Source organism: Dama dama, chromosome 7 (assembly GCF_033118175.1).
Source record: "Dama dama isolate Ldn47 chromosome 7, ASM3311817v1, whole genome shotgun sequence".
Classification (NCBI taxonomy): domain Eukaryota; kingdom Metazoa; phylum Chordata; class Mammalia; order Artiodactyla; family Cervidae; genus Dama; species Dama dama.
In genome coordinates, this window is record NC_083687.1 from 52,555,963 (window position 1) to 52,577,174 (window position 21,212).

General features: G+C 52.6%; 1 protein-coding gene across 1 annotated transcript in view; it reads left to right on the forward strand.

Annotated features, from left to right (window-relative positions):
- The first annotated feature begins 1,178 nt into the window (after positions 1 to 1,178).
- GMDS (GDP-mannose 4,6-dehydratase) overlaps positions 1,179 to 21,212 on the forward strand; it is a 432,217-nt gene continuing 412,183 nt past the window's right edge. The window contains exon 1 of the mRNA XM_061147748.1: positions 1,179 to 1,390. Coding sequence (XP_061003731.1) covers positions 1,289 to 1,390 — 102 coding nt within the window. The 5' untranslated portion in view covers positions 1,179 to 1,288. The remainder of the gene's footprint in view (positions 1,391 to 21,212) is intronic.

Genomic DNA, 21,212 nt, shown 5'->3' on the forward strand with positions numbered 1-21,212 from the left:
CTGCTGCCAGGTGGAAGCCACATTCAGCAGGCCACAAGCTAGGACCTCACCTTGCATCAGAATTATTTTTTGAAATTGGACATGTCCAGGGTTACTTACCTGTGCAGTCTTTTCAAGAATTTTGTACACTGCACATGGGTGAGGCCAGAGACTCCTGTCCTGCTCTGCTAGTCCCCTGACTAGAGCATTTTGAATCGAGTTACTTGGAACCTCCAGCCTGGTTCCAAGCCTCAGAGAAACATGAGAAGAGCCAGAAAGCAGGGTAGAAATGAGGCCGGTCATTGCCCACATGTGTGACCCCATTCAGGGGGCTTATAACACAGTGCCCTTCAGGAAGCAGAGAACCAGACTTCTCAAAAGGTATTACAGCAGGTTTCCAGGAATTACATATAGCTTCCCGCGTAGCTTAGTCTGTAAAGCCTGTGCTGGCAATGCGGGAGACCTGGGTTCAATTTCTGGGTCGGGAAGTTTCCCTGGAGAATGAAATGGCAACCCACTCCAGTATTCTTGCCTGGAGAATTCCATGGACAGAGGAGCCTGGCAAGCTACAGGCCATGGGATCGCAAGAGTCGGACACGACTTAGCACTATCTTTCTTTCTCCAGGAATTACTTGTCAAAGCCGATGATCCAGGGCCGTGAACCCTGGATTCAAAATTAAGGACCTTCTCCCAAGGTAAAGGTCAGTCCCTAGTTCGACCCAGTATCCTCGGTACAATGAGGATTCTGGGAGATTCGGGAGGGTAGAGGGGAGGACGAGCAGCGTGAGAAGAGCAAGTCCAGGCGGTCGACAGCCCGCCCGGTCCACTGGCCGGCCCTTACAAGGGGCAGGCCTGGCGCGAAGACCCAGCATCCTAGTGTCTGCCAGCGATATGGACCAGCCCGCCCGGGCCCGCCCGACGCCCCGCCCCTGGGCGCAGACCCCGCCCCAGGCCCCGCCCCTCCCGGCGAGCGCGGCCCGGGTGGGCGGGGCTTGTGGACGGGGGCGGAGCCCCGGCGGGGTGGGCGGGGGCCGGAGGGCAGCGCAGAGCGTCGCGCGGTGACGCGGCCCAGGCGGGGAGGGCGGGGCTTGTGGCGGGGAGGGCGGGGCCCGGCGGGCAGCGCGGAGCGTCGGGCGGTGACGCGGCCACGCGGCGCCCGCCCGGCCTCATCCCGGCCGCCCCGCCCCCGGCCCGCCCCGCCGGCCTCCGGGCGGCCTGTCAGTGTGGCGGCCGGCCCCGAGGTGCTGGTCCCTGCAGCCGGCTCTGCGGCACACCCCCGGCGGTCGGCGTCTCCAGTTAGCGTGCGGATATGGCCCAGGCGGCGGCGCATTGCCCCGGCGCACGAGGCGCCGGGGACGCCGAGACGGGCAAGCCCAGGAAGGTGGCGCTCATCACGGGCATCACGGGCCAGGTGAGCGGGCCGGGGGTCCGAGCCGGGGACCGGGATCTCTGGGGCCGGGCGCCGGGGGCTGGGGGCGCCCCCGTGCGCGCTCAGGACCGGGGGCCGGGGGTGAGCCCCGGGGTCACCTCGCCGGGGTCCGCACGCGGGGGCTTCCCTGCCGCCGCGGCCCCTTGCCGGTCCCCCGGTCGCGGAGGAAACGAGAGGGAGCCGAGCTGTGCGGATGCAGACCAGGAAATGTGCGCCTGTTTTGTGCTTTTTAAACAGAAAGCCCGCCTCGCAGGAGCTGCTGTGAGCGCCGGCAGTTCCGTGTCCGCCGCCGCACATGCACGTGGGGCAGCCGGTCCCCTTCCCGCCGGGCCCGGAGGAGTGTCCGAGCCCGGCCCGAGTGGCGGCGGACGGGGCCCGGCCTCTCGGGTCCCCCCACCCCGCGGACCCCGGGGCTCCGGAAACGATGGGCGGCGCGACTAAAGGTGATGACCCCAAGGCGCCTACTGCCCTGCCCACTGCGGCCGGTCACCTGCTGATGCGTCTCGTTTGGTTTCCCAGCTGCTCTAACAGGGGGTGCTCTTAGGACCCCCACTTCACAGACGGGGCAACTGAGGCAGCGATCGGTGCACTAGGAGGTGCCCGGCGGGATTCACTGCGCTCAGGCTCCCTGGGGCTGAAAGCAGAAACCGTCTAGAGCGTTAGGCAATGCTGACTGCTGGCTACCTGGTAACTTCCTGGTTACTTCTGCCTCTCTTACTGTGTTTAAGTTAATCACAGTAAATGCGGGTTTGAAAACTGGTGGCAGAGGTGGGCGGGCTGGAGATGTGAGGTTGAGGAAGAGAACTCTTGAATTCAGTCAAGAGACTGCATGCTTTCAGTATCCTGGGAGAAGTCAGTTAAGCTGTTCTTGTAACTCTGTTGGTATGGCTCATGGCAAGCTAAGTGCCCGCAGTGTGAATCCAGGCAGGTTAGAAAGGAGCCCTTGCTCACAGCCCTGAGTGCAGTGGTCTGGCTGGTGCTGACTGGCCAGGGAGGTGCCAGTCAGCACCTCCCCGCCCCCGCCCCCCCCCCCCCCCCCCCCCCCGTCACTTCCACCTTTAAGCCCCGCCTCGTCATCTCTTCACCAGTGTTTCTTCTTGCCCCCAGCACCCACCCTCTGCGTCGGTCCCCTCACTTGTTGGGTGGTGGTGTTGGCTTCCGCAGCCCTGGCCCATGCTGAACTCTAGGGGCCACATAAAGCCCTCCTGGTGGAGGTGACTGGTCTGCTCTGCACTATCTTCCAGGACAGTGGCTCCCCCCGTGGGTATTGGAGGTCTGGGAGAGCCGTGAGGTCAATGGGAAGGGTCTGGAGATTCACACCCGCGGTCCATTTTCTTCATCACTTTGGGTGAGAGCTTACTGAACGGCTCACTCTGCTAAACATTTGATATGTCTCTATGTAAGAGGTTAGGTATGTTTTCCGTCCCCATTTTACACCTGGCTTGGTAAGGTTATGTTCCCTGGGGGTGCATACCTCCTGAGTGTCAGGGCTGAGATCTGAGCCCAAGAGTTGCTCTAGGTATCTTGTTACACTGCCTCTGTGGTGAGCCACCCACATGAAATTACAGCTCTGTGTGTGTGTGTGTGAGAGAGAGAGAGATGGGGTGGGCCAAGGGATCATTTTTACTCTTAAGAAGGGGTCTCTTCTTAGAGGAGAGGTGGAAACCGCTGCTCTGGCCCTTAGGGCTGCCACAGCCACTGGGCCGGCGTGGGCTCTCAGACGGGTTATCCCAAGCGCACACTTCAAGTACCTGTCTGCCGGGGTCTCAAGTCTTCACTGTCAGCAGTCACCGCAGCTATCTCCCTCCTGTCTCTCCTGACAGGAGCCGTGAATGGTTTCCCGGGGGTTTTTCTTACTGACTCGCCTGGGGGAGTGGAGGCCCTGCTCTGCGTCGCAGCCTCCAAGCCCTCTGCCCTCACCCCCCGGGCTCACCCTGTGGTCTGGCTGCTCCTGCCCTTCTTTACTGCGCCAGGGAATGTTCTTGCTGGTCTTAGAATATTGCTGCCTGCACCTCTTCAGGGTCATTATTTGTGGCTGAATGCCCTCCCAGATCCCCCTCCTCTTAACTACAAGCCTCTGTGCTTGCACGCATTGAGCCAGGTGCAGCCATTCCAGGGTTTGTATTTTCATGTCTTTTACAGAAGTGCAGGCTCTGTTGGTTACATAGGTAGTGTACATACCTTAGGTTTTTCTTTTTTTTTGTTTAGCTTGCTTTGGTTTGTAAACACCTTTGAGATAGAAACCCTTTTCTGACCTGTTACGTCCCACATGACTTCTCCGAGTAGGCTCCCAGAATGTTGACTTACTGTTCTCGTTAACGGAGCATGTCTTTACTGTGTGTCTGCAGGATGTGCGGCTTGCTTTGATGCCTCTGGGAACATGAGGATACGTGAGTACATGAGGTGTACTCAGCCCTCCAGAACCGCCCGGTTTTGGAGGGACTTAATGCACATGACGAACTTTGTGTTGTCCAAGTGTTAGAGGCCCCATGACTGGCTCACCCAGCCTCAGGATTCTGGAAGAAGTCGCTGGCTGCTGGAAATAGCACGGGCTGTGTTCTGGGTGAACAGCAGGTACAAGAGTGCAGAGCGGCGGAGTTCTGGGGGACAGTGAGGATCAAATATAGTCATAATGGGAGGATATTTAATAACTTATCCTGGAGAAGGAAATGAAAACCCACTCCAGTATTCTTGCCTAGAGAATTCCATGGGCAGAAGAGCCTGGTGGGCCACAGTCCAGGGAGTTGCAAAGAGTTGGAGATGACTGAGTGACTAACACATATGTAATAATTTATAAAATTCCATCTCCTTGCTCCTTTTCAAAAAGATTCTGAGGTAGCTTCAATAAAAAGCATATCATTGGACCATCCTAAGAAGAATGAAAAAAGCAGGAGTCTGCAGTGAGGGCCGTAGAAAGATGGAGATTGTGCCCCCAGTGCCAAGGACGGCTGTCAGGCGGGCGTGAGACTCAGCTCTGGGCTCCCTGCCAGTCGAGACAGAGTGGGTGGGTGGGCGAGGCCTCGTTAGCCCTGAGCTTTCAGGGGGACACAGGCCAGAACGACACACGAGAAGCTCAGTAGAGTCATCCCCCCGATGGACTGTGGGAGCACCCTGGGTAGGGGGAGACTGGAGAAGTGGACGGGCAGCGTTTGTAGACTTGCCTCGGTCTTTCTGCTGTCAGTCATGTCAGGCTGGCCTCCACCAGGAGTGCAGGCAGGTTGGAAACAGGTTGGAACTTAGATTGCTTTGTTGGGTCTGCTTGGTAGGATGTTGGTGTTTTAAACATGGAGGAGTTGCACCGTTGGGTCCTTCACACCCGCAGGTACCCTAGGTTTTCCTTACGAAGCGGTTTCGATGTGCTCGGACACCTCAGCAGGCCCGAGCTCCAGATTTCTGCACCATGACACGCGGGAGACAAAGTGTGCCTCTGTATGTGGTTGGAAAGGCAGTCCTGGTCAAGAGGAGTTGCCTTCCTGGAAGACCGCACATTTGTGCTGAGTCTTGTATAGAGCAAGGAGATGAACCGTTTCAGTTGTCAAGGTCAGATTATTTAAGCTATAATATTTTGTCTTGGGACTGCATTTTTATGGCCTTGTTTTTTATTTTCACTTACTTGATTGTGTTCTAGCTGCTGTAGGTCACCCGAACCTTTAAGGGGAACATACATGAAACAGGTACCCGGGCTCCCGGGACTCAGGTGGCCCTCGCGGGCCTTACTGGCTCCGAGGATGGATTTAAGAGGCCAGGAGATGGCAGCTGAGGATTGGCAGCGAGTGCCGTTCTTCTCGTGCTGCTCTGCTCCCTGCAGATTGGAGTCTGTCCTCGCTGACAGGCCCGCGTTTCTGAGGAGACTGGGAGTCCCCTGCTCTGGTCTCCTGTACCCCGTTATGTAAGCTGGGAAACCTCCTGGCCTGCTCTTGACACACACTGCTGACTTGCCTTTTCCCTGATGGGGGTCGACTCTGCGCAAATGCTTCTCTCGCTTAAGAGAGGCCTCCCGCTTCTCTCCTCCAACAAGTCTTGTGTTCAGCCTGAGAGTGGTTCTCCATTGCATATCTCCTAAATTTCCAGGAGCAATTTTTTTTCACGCTTAATTAGTCTCCTCTTGGAGGCAGTTACGTCTGGGAGCAGATCATCCTCTGTTTAGTCACAGACGTGCTGGTGATCGTGGTTCGGGCATCGTCAGCAAGCAGTTGAGCGCCAGCCACATGTCGAGCCCCGGGGCTGCGATGGTGACGTGGAGGTGACGTGGGGCGATGATGGCGACGGAGGTGCGCGGGGTGTCCCCCATGTGCCACGAAATGCCCAGCGGGCTCTGCATCTGTTTCCCTTTCGGAGCAGGGGAGCCCTCCTGTGGGGCAGTTTTCTTGTCACCCCCGGGAAAGGCAGAGGTTAAACACTTTGCCCAAAGGTCACTCCCATCCTTGTTTACAAAGTCAGGTGTGAAATATAAGTCCCAGTCATTTTATTTCCTATCAAGTTTTTAACTAGTAGTAACAAATTTCAAGGACAGGTAAATAAGTTTTAAGGAGACGTGGATAAATTGTCACATTTGAAATAGGCACATTCAGGAGTGTTGTCTTCATTTTGCAGTTGTAAGACGTGGGTGACGGCAGGAAGATAGCTGCGTTGACCACTGTGCTCTGTGCCGCTCGTTTTCTTTGCTGTCATTCGGGTCATGCTCTCTTGGCAACTTTGTGAACTCTCTGGAGGCTGGGACTCTGTCTTGGGGCGGTAGAGGAAGACTTGGATTTCTTGGCTGGTGTAGGTTTGAGCTACTGCTTAACTCCTTAAGGGCTGTGTCAGCTTAGGCATGGTGTTTACTATTGCTGCGCTGTTGGAAGAATTATTCCTACCGGATAGGAAAGAGGTCTCAGCAAGGACAAACCAGCAATGACAAACCTAGACAGCATATTAAAAAGCAGAGAGATTATGTTGCCTACAAAGATCTGTAGAGTCAAAGCTATGGTTTTTCCAGTAGTCATGTAAGGATGTGAGAGCTGGATGATAAAAAAGGCAGAGTGCTGAAGAATTGATGCCTTCCAACTGGGATCTTCAAACGGTGGTGCTGGAGAAGACTCTTGAGAGTCCCTTGGGCAGCAAGCAGATCAAACCAGTCCGTCCTAAAGGAAATCAACCCTGAATATTCATTGGAAGGACTGATGCTGAAGCTGAAGCTCCAGTACTTTGACCTCCTGATGCAAAGAGCCGACTCATTTGAAAACACCCTGATGCTGGGAAAGATTGAAGGCAGGAGAAGGGGATGACAGAGGATGAGATGGTTGGATGGCATCACCAACTCAATGCACATGAGTTTGAGCAAATTCTGAGAGATGGTAAGGGACAGGGAGATCTTGCATACTGCAATCTGTTGGGTCGCAAAGAGTCAGACATGACTTAGCAAATGCACAACAAGAAGAAAAGAGGTCTGGCATGAAATAGAGAGCTTACTAGGATGGATTTTCTCTTCACAGAGCAGCCAGATAGTAAGAGCTCTGGCATACCAGGAGAGGACATTGCACGTGTATGATAGTCAGCCTCGCTTTGTGCGGGCAGAAAGTTCCACGGGATTTGGATCAGCTGCAGGCTGTAAACCGCTTTGCCGTCCGGTGGGTCTTACAGGCAAGCAGGTCTGGGAGCCGGGCTTATCCTCCCAGGAGAGAGGATTGCCAGCTGTGGTCAGACGCTAATCCTGTGTACTGTGAATGCTCCAGGTTGGCAGGTCCTGCTTTGGTCAGAGACTGTTACCTGGTGGGAAGTTTTTTATGTCTTTGTGTTACACATAATTAATTGATTAACTGAAGAAAGACAGTGGACCTGAGTGAGAATCAGAGGCTGGGTTTTGCCACCGATTAATTGTATGGCCGTGATTTTTTTTCTGAATCCGTCACATGAAGGGGTCACCTGGTTACCTCTAAAGTCTGTTCAGAGTGAAATGTGCTGTAACTACAGGATTGAATGCTAATTGTAATCTATTGAGGGCAAAAAATCTTGTATTTAAGCAGTGCAGTCATTTAGTATCAGTTTTAAAGATAAGTCCAATGGGAGAATTTAAGAAAAGTGACTATAACTGCAGTTGTTCAGGCTTAGGTCGTACCCAGCTCTTTTCAACCCCATGGATGTAGCACCCTAGGCTCCTCTGTCCTTCACTATCTCCTGGAGTTTGCTCAAAATTAGCTGTAGTGAATTTATAATTAAATGTATACACTGGAAAGAGATGAGTCGGTATTTTGCCTATAGGGTTAAAAGCAGAAAGTCTGAGCTGTCTGCCATGGTAGGTTTTACCAAATGAAGTGATTTTTTTGTTGAAGAAGGCTTTTAAATTCCTGTTATTTGTTTTTTGGATTGAAATGTTAAAAGATATAAGCATCTATATTTTGAGCTTAGTGTTTAATAGTGGAGGTTTCTTCATGCAGTATATATCTGCCAGCCCATTCACGATCACAGCCTTGTCGTGGCGAAGGGGCTTGTATATCTCAGTGAAGGTCTGAGCCATGCTGTGCAGGGCCACCCAAGACAGACGGGCCGTAGTGGAGAGTCCTGACAAAACGTGGTCCACTGGAGAAGGGAATGGCAAACCACTTCGGTATTCTTGCCCCAAGAACCCCATGAACAGTATGGTAAGGCAAAAAGATATAACACCAGAAGATGAGCCCCCCCAGGTCAGAACGTGTCCAATATGCTACTGGGGAAGGTTGGAGAGCAATTAGCAATAGCTCCAGAAAGAATGAAGCATCTGGGCCAAAGTGGAAATGACGCTCAGTTGTGGATGTGTTAGTTTTCATGGGAACCAGAGATCAAATTGCCAACATTCGTTGGATCATAGAGAAAGCAAGGGAATTCCAGAAAAATATCTACTTCTGCTTCATTGACTATGTGGAAGCCTCAGACTGTGTGGATCACAACAAACTGGAAAATTCTTAAAAAGATGGGAATACCAGACCACCTTAACCTGCCTCCTGAGAAACCTGTATGCAGGTCAAGAAGCAACAGTTAGAACCAGACGTGGAACAACTAACTGGTTCAAATTTGAGAAAGGAGTATTTTGAGGCTGTGTATTGTCACCCTGCTTATTTAACTTGTATGCAGAGTACGTCATGAGAAATGCTGGGGTGGAAGACTCGCAAAGTGGAATCAAGATTGCCGGGAGAAGTATCAACAATCTCAGATATGCAGATAATACCACTCTAATGGCAGAAAAGTGAAGAGGAACTAAATAGATTCTTGATGAGGGTAAAAAAGGAGAGTGAAAAAGTTGGCTTAAAACTCAGCTTTCAGAAAACTAAGATCATGGTGTCTGGTGCCATCACTTTGTGGCAAATAGATGGGGAAGAAGTGGAAGCACTGACAGACTTTATTCTGGGGCGTCAAAATCACTGCAGATGGTGACTGCAGCCATGAAATTAAAAGACACTTGCTCCTTGGAAGAAAAGTTATGACCAACCTAGACAGCATATTAAAAAGCAGAGACATTACTTTGCTGACAAAGTCATTTTAGTCAAAGTTACGGTTTTTCCAGTAGTCATGTATGGATGTTGAGAGTTAGACCAGAAAGAAGGCTGAGCACTGAAGAATTGATTCCTTTGAACTGTGGTGTTGGAGAAGACTTTTGAGAGTCCCTTGGACTGCAAGGAGATCCAACCAGTCAACCCTAAAGGAAATCAGTCCTGGATATTCATTAGAGAGACTGATGCTGAAGTTGATGCTCCAGTACTTTGGCCAGTGATGTGAAGAGCCGACTCATGGAAAAAGACTTTGATGCTGGGAAAAATTGAGGTCAAAAGGAGAAGGGGGCTGCAGAGCATTCTCTCATTAGATGGTTAGATGGCATCTCTGACTCAATGGAAATGAGTTTGAACAAACTCTGGGAGATAGTGAAAGACAGGGAAGCCTGACGTGCTGCAGTCCATGGGGTCACAGAGAGTTGGACACGACTTAGCGACAGAACAACAACAACAACAAATACCTGCTGAGGTTTATCCTGTGCTGAGTTAGGTGCTGGGGACTTGGCCACCAGCATCAGGCTGGGACGTTTCTCAAGGGCCTGATCGTCTGGGGGCACACGTAATTGGACAGGTCATTTCACAGCATGTTAGTTTCTGTGATCAGAATAAATAAGTCACTGCGGCAGGCGTGTAACACATGCCGTGGCATTTGCACGAGAGGACGTGTGGGTAGACTGCGGTGGGGCCGTGGTGGTTCAGTTCACTTGCTGTGAGCACGCTGCGAAGTGGGTGTCCTGGCTCGCTGTCTCAGAAGCAGCGTGGGGAATAAGGAGGTGTGCCTGCCATGCCCTGTGTTGGGTCTGGGGGGATGAGTGAGGAGGAGGAGGAGTCCTGAGTATCAGGCCATCCCAGATTTCATAGACTGAGAATGATATGCAGTGGCCAAGCTTTTATCTTGATCGTAGGAATTTTAAGCAAATTCCTCTGTGGTACCAGCCATCATAGACACTGAAATGTAACAAGGATGTGTTGTCAGAGTAAAGAACAATCACCAAATTACATCCTTTGGGCTGTGGGGCCTACTTTTGTATTAATATGTCTCTTCTTCTCATTCTGTAACAGAGCGGGCTGTAACTGTGTCATGGATTGGTACTGGTCTGTTGATAACATTTGGGGACCTCCACTGAATACTGCTTTATTAAAAAAGGGTTACCTGTCTGATTCTCAGGGCTCAAGTGTAAGTCTTCTGGCCTGCGGTGACTGCTTTTTCTGGACGGCAGCGCAGGACACATCCCATGACTTGTGCGCTGGAGCGGGGGCCGTGTCTTGGAAACCAGGACCGTCAGGAAGGGCGTGGAGGGCATGTCCACTCTGTCCTCCTGGTGCCTGCTGACCGCTGGGCACCTTGCACGGTGCCCGTGAGCACTAGGAGCTGCCTGCTGGAGATTTCGTTGGTCGCCATGTCCCTTGGCACATGGGGCAGAGCCCACATCACAGGGGATCCGCAGCAGCCTTGGGGCCAGGACCCCCGCCCCTCTGACAGCTGTGGACCCGGGCTGCCTCCGGGGGCGCCGGACGGAAGGTGCAGATTCTTGCTGTTTCAGGTCTAACTTGGGAACCTGAAACTGAAATCAGGTTTGGGTCGCTTCTGACTGGTTTTGACTTGGCTTTATGACATTGGTCAAACCCGGATATGCCCTGCAGGGTGGGTTTTAAATGAATTTCTCAAGGGTGAATAGGAAGATTTTGGGAGGGGTTGTTTTTCAGGGGAGGTGATAATACATGATAGATTTTTCAGAAAGTTTTGCTTTTTAATGTAAACCTTGGGAAGGAGACAGAGAAGTTAGAACAAATACGGAACCATTTCTATTGTTTTCTTTTAGCTTTTTTGTAGACTGTAGTGGTTTTTCATTTCACCCCCCTCATCCATTTTGCTGTTTTGACTGTTTAGGAACTTTTGAATTATTTCAATTTATGTAGTATTTTTTTTCCCCGTTGAGTTGTATTTTAATCTTTAGTAATGTTTGAGCATATAGATTTTCAGTTACTTAAGCATAACCAGAAGTTTATTCTATTACCAGACTGTTTTTTTGGAGATTCTGGGTTTAATTTCTAGAAACAAGGGGCTGTCTTAGAAGGAATCCTTTATGGCAAGCAGGCCAGTGGCTGGGGGCGCGGCTGGAGGGCTCAGGAGCCCCTGTGGGGCCCCGTGCTTGGCGGCGGCTTGGGCTCGTGTCCAGGAAGCCTGGGGTTCCTGCTGGGCTCTCTGGGCTGCACGGGCCACTTCTCCTGCGTGTGCTGATTTTCTTCTCTTTAAATACACTTTCTGGAAGAGGCGGATCCACGCAGACAGTGAAGGCCTAGATGCCTCCCCTTGTTTCCTGGCTGGAGGTTCCAGCGGGTGTAATGGGAACCGGACTTGAGGAGGGCTGGCCCACGTGGGTGTCATCCGGTGTGGCTTGGGCTCGGGGACATCTTGGGAAACAGCCTCCAGCTGGGCTCTTTGGGGGGTCTGTGGATGGCCTGGGCCCTTCGCGGGGGAGCGGGGGCCTGGGGACTGATGCCTGGGTTTCACTGAAGGATGGGCTCGTGTCCCTCCGTGCGCAGAGCTGAGCCGCTGGGGGCAGGCGTGGGAGCCCGTGCTCGGCGGGCTGTGGGGAGCTCTGGGCAGCCCACACGTGGCCCAGGCCCAGGGGAGCTGGCCTCACCGGGTCCTCACTGGCTGGTTGGCCGCTGAGACCACCGCCCCTGCAGCCCGCGGTGCACCTGTGCAGACACACCCTTTGTTCCAGAATCCCGAGGAAGCAGTCCTCGCCTGTCCTCCCCGTCCTTCGGCCCACCCCGCCTCACTCCCTGCTCCTGTCTCCAGGCTCCGGCTCACTCTCTAGGAATTACTGATGTTCTGCCAGCATCAGCGGTTCTCTAGACTTGGGGCTCGTTCCAAAAGCATGCTTTGTTTTTCTCCTTGGTGTTTGACCTTTGATTCCAGTCCTCCTCGAAGATGCCCAGGTTCTGCAGCTGCAGTAGGAACCAGCTGGGCAGCGTGGACAGCTCTCAGCGTGGACACGCTTGGGGCCTCCCCCTTCAGTCTGCTGGCCTCGGGGTGGGACTCACCCTTGGCTGCTTGTGGAACAATTGCAGTGACTCAGGAGCGAGCTAGAGCCAAGCGGATGGTGGCGGCGACTTGAAGATGCAGCTTGTCTTTTCCCGAACGCTTTCCCCAGTTTTAAAAATAGTAATATGTGCTTACTGTAGAAAAATTGTAAAGTTTAAGAGGGTAAAAGTATCAGGGGAAAAACGCCACCATCATTACACCAGTCAGAGCCAGTCGCTGGCAGAACCATTGCTCTGCTTGCTTTCATTGTTTTGTCTGTTTCTGAGTCACTTCCCTGCCTTTCAGCAAACCTTACCGCCTAGACTGGGACAGGCCCTCACAGCAGCTCTGGACTCCTGCCCGTCTTCCGTAGGAGTCAGCGAGGGTGGGTAGGGCCGTTCGGGGGTGAGGGACCCCGTCTTAAGGTTCCTCTCCCCAGGGCCCACGCGGCACCCCAGGGCCTGTGCTACAGCCGTCACAGACATCTGCCTGTAGGTTTTGGCTCACCTGTCAGTCGTTTGTATGGTTTTCTGTTTTCAGTGAGATTATGTAATTTAGGGGAATATATATGCATAGGATCAGAGTTCATTAATTTTGACATGTTAAAGGCAAAACCATCAAAGAAAACTTGCTGTTATGTCTTGAAGATTGCGGTTTCAGAGACTCGGATCCCAGCACTGCTCATCCTGTCGGGAAGTTTCCATACCTCTGGTGTTGGGACTGTTGCTCTTGGTATACTTTGCAGTTAACTTTTGTTAATGGTGTGTTCCATGAGAGCACTTGATTATTAACTTGATTCATTAACATTTAAATTTAATTATAATACGTAGCAATGCCAGGATTTGGTTTTGTTTTTATTCTTACACACAGTTTTCATCTATAAATCTAACTCTTAGATTCCCATGGTGGTCTCCTGCAGCTCTGACGAATTCTGTCAGAGCTTGGAGCCTGCATCCTGGCCCCTTTGTAGAGGAGACTCTTGATTCCCAGGTTTTCTATTTTTCTACCCAGGAACCTGGGTTCTGCACCCAAGGCCAGTCCCAAGAAAAGACAAGCTTGTGCACAACAGGGCGCTCACCGGGGTGGTTCCTCACGCTGGGAGAGTGGTGGTGGGGAGCCCACCTGACCGAGGCCCAGCTGACCGAGGGCCACCCGACCAAGGGGCCACCCGACCGAGGCCCAGCTGACCGAGGCCCACCAGGCCAAGGACCACCTGGCTGAAGAGCCAGGCACTGTCAGGATTTCTCCTGGATCTTCTCCGTTTGAGACTGGCCGTGTGGAGACGTGGTGAACTGTTGGGAAGTCTTGGCTGCCAACCTGGCCGGATGTCACCTTTTAGAAAAGGTCCTGGCTTGATTATCTGTTTTCTCTCTCCCTACTGTAGTTTTCTCCCTCCCCCACTTCTTCTCCTTACAGTCGTCTCCCCCGCCCCCCTACACACACACACACACACACACACACACACACACACACACACACACACACACACACCCACCCCCTGCTTCAGCGGAGGCCTTAAGGCCTGCAGGGAGAGCAGCTTATCATGAGGGACAGAGGTCACCTGCCCGGGAGCGCAGTGCTGTAGGGCAGGACTCTGGCCCCCTGATTGCCTTGCAGGTGGTGCCTGTGCCCGGAGAGCTGAGAAGGCAAACAGTGGGTCCTTATTTAAACCGTGGAAGGGGCAGTAAGGATGTTTGCAGGTCTCGGTCCGGGTGGACTGGGCGCTGGCCCCAGCCCACGCCTCTCCTCTCACCCCTGAGCGTTTCCTTATTCTGCCCTCCTGCTGCTTTGCACTGACTCCCTTCTGCCCCCAGCGTAGTGTGTGGTTACAGGTGCTCCGCTGCTTCCTTCCTGCTGGGATAGTGATCTTTATGTTGGTCTGTAGCAAACACACAGGTCCAGATGCAGACTGGGAAGTCGGAGGGCTGCTGACGAGTCAGCATTGCCGGGAGCGGCCCGGAGCAGCCCGGAGGGGCTGCCCGCATGCGTGTGGGCCCCGGGCAAGGCGGTTTAGAGGGAGCCCCCTGGGGTGCGAGAGCACAGGCTCTGGTCCAGTTTTGGGACTTTGCGACTCAGGCTTTACCCTCTGGAAACCTTGGAGTCCTAATCTATTGAATGAAGATAGTTCGCCCTTAATTGCAGGGTTGTTGGCCCATAAGCTAGTTTACAGTAAGTGCTATGGCATTTGTAATCTGAAACACTTTAAAATGCACACACATTAAAGTATATAAAGTACCCAAAATTAAAACCACACACACTGAGGTTACTAGAGCGTTATCAGATGGGGAGGACCGAAGTCAAGGTGTGTTCGTGTCTTGTCGGCTCGGAGGCGAGTAAAGTCAGTGCCTGCTTCCAACTGCAGGGTGTGAAGGCATGTTGCCAAAGTGTCCCTTAACTTCTGGCGAGATAGACTCTCGGTCCAGGAAGCGGTTACAAATGCAAGTGCTCAGTGATCCCCGAGCTCCGACCTGACTGCCTGGGGAACAGGCTTCTGTGCCATCATTCTCCTCTGTCCCTGGGGGAGAGGGGGCTGGGGGTGATCTGGACACAGAAGGCTGGGGTTCGTTTTGTCCTTTGTCCCTTTCCTTTGACCTCCCAGCTTCCAGAGGGGTTTCTGGGCATCTTGGTTTTCAGATGAGTTTTTTGTGACCTTTTAGCTTTCTTTTCCTTTTGTTTCCTGAGATTTTCATTACAACTCTCAGATTTTCTTTAAAAAGAGGTGAGTGAGAAAGTGCCTTGTCAGGCTTGGATGGAGTGACTGTCTTGCCCGCAGGAAGGGTGTGAGGGCCCTCAGGCCATGCCCACGGGCCCTGGTGGGGCTACCAGTACCAGCCATCTCTCAGCTCCTCTGCAGCTGAGAGCATCTGTGTTCCGTCAGCGTTTCTTTCAGACGCAGCTGGAATAATCCCAGGGCCTAAATGAGTTTGATTAAAACGCAGCCTGGCTTTCTGCTGTCGGAAGCACAGCCCATCTTGTTTTCCTTCTTTCAGAGGACTGTAGTTTCCTGATGGCTTTGGCACACGTTCCCTGCCAGAAGGGCTCCCCCCGCAGGCTGTGTGCACAGGGCCCCGTGGGGCTGGGAAGGTCAGAGGGGGTGAGAAAGAACCAGCTTGCCGGCAAGGAGCTCACTTGCTCGTATTAAAATGCCTGGAGCTCAGTTACTCACTCAAAGCGGTTATAATTTAGGTGGTACTAGGAGTATCTTCCCTGGTGGGTCAGAGGGTAAAGCATCTGCCTGCAGTGTGGGAGACCTGGGTTCAATCCCTGGGTTGGGAGGATCCCCTGGAGAAGGAAATGGCACCCCACTCCAGCATTCTTGCCTGGAGAACCCCACAGATGGAGGAGCCTGGTAGGTTACAGTCCATGGGGTCACAAAGAGTCGGGCACGACTGAGCGGCTTCACTCACTTTCAGGAGTATCTTTAATAACAGCAGCTGAAACACACCCAGTGCTTGTATGTGTCAAGCCCTGTGTGTGCTAGGATCTTTGCATGTTTAATCCTCACAAGGGTACCATCGCTTTAAAAGCCATTTACAAAATTATTATATGCACAGTTGGGTGTTTACCATTTAAATCAGAGTTGGGGGACCTTTTTTTTCCACCTTATACTCCAGTAAAATACTGAGTTCAAAAGCAAGTTGGTGATATATCTCCTTTAAAATTAAACAGCAAACCACAAATATAAACCTTCACCTAATATTAAAATATTTTATCTGATACACTATTATATTTTATTACATAAATGTTGTATTGTATTGCAACGACATTAGAAAAAATATCCCGCAATCCTGTAATCCCAGGAAGGCCCGTGTAGCTGCCCGCCGGCTCTCCTTCCTTGGGGGCGTGGTGGGGGAGTGAAGACCCCGGAGAAGGGATCAGGCGGGGGTGGGGGGGTGCAGGGTTCCTGGCGGTGGGAAAGGAAGAGAGGAGGGTGGGTGGCGGGACGTTGCGGGGCTCGGGAGGCCTAAGCAGATTTCAGGAGGGCCCAGGCTGCAGGGAGGCCGGCCTGAGGCCCTCCCCCCTACCGCCCGGTGAGGACAGAGGGCAGCCCTGGGCCCTCCCTCTGCAGGACACTCACCTCCCTCTGCAGGGACCAGTGCCATGTGGGCCCATCACAGTGGCCGGGGGTGAGCCACAGGCTCCGGCCCCAGGCACACGGTGGGTGGCAGGAGGGCTCCCCCGCCCAGTGGTGATGGCTGAGTTCAGGTCCTTTAAAGTGGATGCAGTGGGTGGGAGTCTTGGCAGGTGGGCGGCTGCTGGAGGACAGTCAGGTGTGCGGTGCGAGCGTGTGTGATGTGCGGTGGGAAGGGGTCGCCTGATCTCAGCGGTTCTGTTTGTCCGTAGAAATCACACTTTCCTGTGTGAGGATTGACGGCAGCAGGTCTTGGGAGGCAGGGTTTTTCGTTTTTGTAACTGTCCTTGGATGGTAGACCCTTCTAACTAAATCCTCGATCTTTCTCTATAGAAAAGTGCAATAAACGTGTGCACACGCATATCTCCACGCTCAAGCACACTTGCTCACACACATACAGCTCTCCGTGTATCACAGAGGCCTGAGGGTCTCCTGAAACACATGCGTGTTCCTCTGATTGAGTTATAGTCAGTTTCAGGCAAACCATTCAGCACCATAGTAATCCAAGTCTGTGTCCCAACCACTGATGCCAAAGAAGCTGAAGTTGACTGGTTCTATGAAGACCTACAGGACCTTCTAGAACTAACACCAAAAAGAGATCCTTTCCATCATAGGGGATTGTGACGCAAAAGCAGACAGTCAAGAGATACCTGGAGTAACAAGCAAGTTTGGCTTTGGAGTACAAAATGAAGCAGGGCAAAGGCTAACAGTTTTGTCGAGAATGCACTGATCATAGCAAACACCCTTTCCAATAACTCAAGAGACGACTCTACACGTGGGCATCACCATATGGTCAATACCAGAATCAGATTGATTATATTCTTTGTAGCCAAAGATGGAGAAGCTATTTGGTCAGCAAAAGCGAGTTCTGGAGCTGACTGTGGCTCAGATCATGAGCTTCTTATTGCAAAACTCAGGCTCAAATTGAAGAAAGTAGAGAAAAGCACTAGGCCATTCAGGTATGATTTAAATCAAGTCCCTTATGATTATATAGTGGAGGTGGCAAATAGATTCAAGGGTTTAGATCTGGTAGACAGAGTATTTGGAGAACTATGGACAGAAGTTCATAACATTGTACAGGAGTGGCCAAAACTGTCTCCAAGAGAAAGAAATGCAGGAAGGCACAGTGGCTGTCAGAGGAACATTACGAAGGGCAGTCACTAGTTGGCAGTGAAATTCATTTCACGTGTAGCGCTGTATTTTTCCATGACCCCCACCCCCCGACCCATCCCAGGTTTTTAACAATAAACTCTGTGCACATTATCATAGCTGTATTTAGTATCGTATTTACCTGTAAATGATTCTCTTACAAAATGCTGTGCTATCAATATTGTATTTAACAACTTAATAATAGTTAATACGATCAGATATCTGTCAGTATTCCAGTTGCCCCAGTTGTCTCATAGCTGTTTTTAATAATTCATTTGTTTGCACCAAATGACTGTGGCTGGTTCCCTCCGTGGTGCTCTTCCTTTCGTTCCTGGCATGTCCCCCGATCGGATGTTTAGGTTTGCAGACTTGGTCAGGTTCACTCTTGGCCTGGGAGTGGGTGAGGGCAGGAGTCCCCACCATCTGGTCCTGTGCACTCCCGTCAGGAGGATCACACCATCTTGTTTTCATTCTTCCAGCGTCGGTAGACGCTGAGGGTCATCATCGAGGTTCATTGTTTTATTAGAGGCTGCCAAGTGCTGATGACTGAATTCTGTAATTCCTCCTTCACTGATTAGCTGAAAGGCTTCCTAAAAGACAAGGCTTGCAAGAACTTGGTTACCCTGAGGTACAGGAGATTCAAGGTAAATCATCCATTCTTTTTCTTTGTCAGTTTTTACTGAGTTGGTCTTTACCATCCTCTAAGGGCCAACTTTTTTGGATCTTTATAAGTCATGGAATTAAGTCATCTTCGTGTGTTCCAGTCCTCGGTCTGTTGACACTCCCGTGGCCGCGTCTGTGGCCTGGAGAACCTTCCATCTGGCCTCTGCGTCCCTCGGGGCCAGCCTTGGTGGTCCTGGCTTCCTTTGCTCTCTAGGAGGGTGGGACAGTCCATGTGTGTTTCTGCTCCAAATCTGGGATCAGTTATTTTCCCAAGGAGCTCAGGGCAGGTTTATTTTAATTTTGAAAGTCTTAAGCTAAGAGATGAGCGGCCTCTCCTGTGTTTCTGCTGCTGCTGAAGCAGTGGTTTTGGGGAAAGGTCCGCAGCGTTGGGAGCTTCCTGCCCCCCCCACCCCGGTCTGCAGTCGGCAGTGTGGCGCGCGTGACGGGGGCTGTGTACGTGTTTGCCAGTTTGTTGTACGAACATTTTATTTGACTAGCTCCGTGAGTGGTGACGGTTCAGTCCTTCTCCCCCTTGAGGGGTCCCGGCCGCCCTCATCTGTGTGCCTAGCACCTCCCGCCTCCAGTGGCTCCTCCGTCATCCCCCGCAGTCCCGTGCTCACTGTCCTCCGCGTCCGGCCCGGCCGGGCCTGCTCCTTGGGGTACGCCTGCAGCCCACTCGAAGGGGAGGCAGCCCCTGGCCTCCACTGCCTCCGCAGTGGCTCTCTGAGCAGCCGCACCCAGGCCTGCCCTTCCAGACCTGCGGAGGTTCACGGTGCTGTTTACCTGGGCCCCCAGCTGCCACCCTCCCCCATAATAGAATCACCTCCTGCACTTTTGTTGGAGAAGGAAATGGCAACCCACTCCAGTAATCTGGCCTGGAGAATTCCATGAACAGAGGAGCCTGGCAGGCTACAGTCCATGGGGTTGCAAAGAGTCAGGCATGACTGAGCAACTATCACTCACTCACTGCACCTTTGTGACAAAGTTAATTTGTATTTTATTTGCTCTCTTTCCAAAGTGAGTTCAGGTGAGAATCTCATTTAATTCCCACAGCTGCTCTTTCAAGACTGGCGGGCCTGCATTGTTCTCATTTTAGGAATGAAGGGAGTGGATGGCAGACGGCCTCCTGGCCTCGGTCCCTGTGTGACCGCAGAGTGACGGGAGGCAGAGTCAGGACTCAGCTGCAGAGGTGTCCGCGGGGCTCCCCGCGCACCCGTGGCCCCTGTGCGCGAGTCAGGTATCCCCGCGTTAGGACGTCTCCAGGGCTTTCCTGAGAGCTGTTCGCTCCCTGATGTCGATCTTCTCCTTTGCATCAGGGATTTATAATTTCCAGTACATTCTGCAAACAGGAATCTACAGGGAGAGCCTGTGCTCCCTGCAGTGAGTTAGAAAATACGGGGAATACGAGTTAAAAAATACGAGGACTATTTTTTATCTTCCTGATGCTGAGGTTCTTAAGTCACCTGGAGAGGGAGTGACCTTGGAGAAGAACACACCGAAGAAATGATAGGAAAAGATGATGCTTTTCTGTTAAAAATGTAAGCAGTGGTTTTTTTGTTTTTGTTTTTAAAAAACCTAGATAACTATTTAGAAAATAACTTCTGTTTTTACTTTCTAGGAAGATAACAGTTTGCCCCTCTGAGGTCAGAGTCTATGTCAGGCTACACAAGTGTGAGATTTTCTTGAGGTCATTGTCAAGTAGTAAACTCATTTTTTTGAGTTCTTTAAAAAGTTAGTGTAACTTTGGTAACCAATGAAGGTGAGAGACGCCATTGGTAAGGCACCAATGAAGGTGAGAGACGCCATTGGTAAGGCACCAGTGACGGCGAGAGACGCCATTGGTAAGGCACCAGTGACGGCGAGAGACGCCATTGGTAAGGCACCGGTGACGGCGAGAGACGCCATTGGTAAGGCACCGGTGACGGCGAGAGACGCCATTGGTAAGGCACCGGTGACGGCGAGAGACGCCATTGGTAAGGCACCGGTGACGGCGAGAGACGCCATTGGTAAGGCACCGGTGACGGCGAGAGACGCCATTGGTAAGGCACCGGTGACGGCGAGAGACGCCATTGGTAAGGCACCGGTGACGGCGAGAGACGCCATTGGTAAGGCACCGGTGACGGCGAGAGACGCCATTGGTAAGGCACCGGTGACGGCGAGAGACGCCATTGGTAAGGCACCGGTGACGGCGAGAGACGCCATTGGTAAGGCACCGGTGACGGTGAGAGACGCCATTGGTAAGGCACCGGTGACGGTGAGAGACGCCATTGGTAAGGCACCGGTGACGGTGAGAGACGCCATTGGTAAGGCACCGGTGACGGCGAGAGACGCCATTGGTAAGGCACCGGTGACGGCGAGAGACGCCATTGGTAAGGCACCGGTGACGGCGAGAGACGCCATTGGTAAGGCACCGGTGACGGCGAGAGACGCCATTGGTAAGGCACCGGTGACGGCGAGAGACGCCATTGGTAAGGCACCGGTGACGGCGAGAGACGCCATTGGTAAGGCACCGGTGACGGCGAGAGACGCCATTGGTAAGGCACCGGTGACGGCGAGAGACGCCATTGGTAAGGCACCGGTGACGGCGAGAGACGCCATTGGTAAGGCACCGGTGACGGCGAGAGACGCCATTGGTAAGGCACCAGTGACGGCGAGAGACGCCATTGGTAAGGCACCAGTGACGGCGAGAGACGCCATTGGTAAGGCACCAGTGACGGCGAGAGACGCCATTGGTAAGGCACCAGTGACGGCGAGAGACGCCATTGGTAAGGCACCAGTGACGGCGAGAGACGCCATTGGTAAGGCACCAGTGACGGCGAGAGACGCCATTGGTAAGGCACCAGTGACGGCGAGAGACGCCATTGGTAAGGCACCAATGAAGGCGAGAGACGCCATTGGTAAGGCACCAGTGACGGTGAGAGACGCCATTGGTAAGGCACCGGTGACGGCGAGAGACGCCATTGGTAAGGCACCGGTGAAGGTGAGAGACGCCATTGGTAAGGCACCAATGAAGGTGAGAGACGCCATTGGTAAGGCACCGGTGACGGCGACGGCTAAGAGAAGTGTCTGCAGGCCCTTTCTGATGCAGAGGCCACCGAAGGTGTTCTTCCAGCCTTTACACTCTTTATACCAATTTTATAGAACAGGAGTTCCGGGCTGTGCAGTTTTCAGAGAATTTGCATGTTTAAGGTTTAGCTGTGTAAGGAGCATCCTGTAACTTGCATTATGTTCTAACAGTTGCTGTGATGTTCTTGAAATGTTGCCCCTCTGATTCTCCCCTCTCCTTCCCGCCTGCACGGCCTTTGAAGCCGTCGCCCTGCA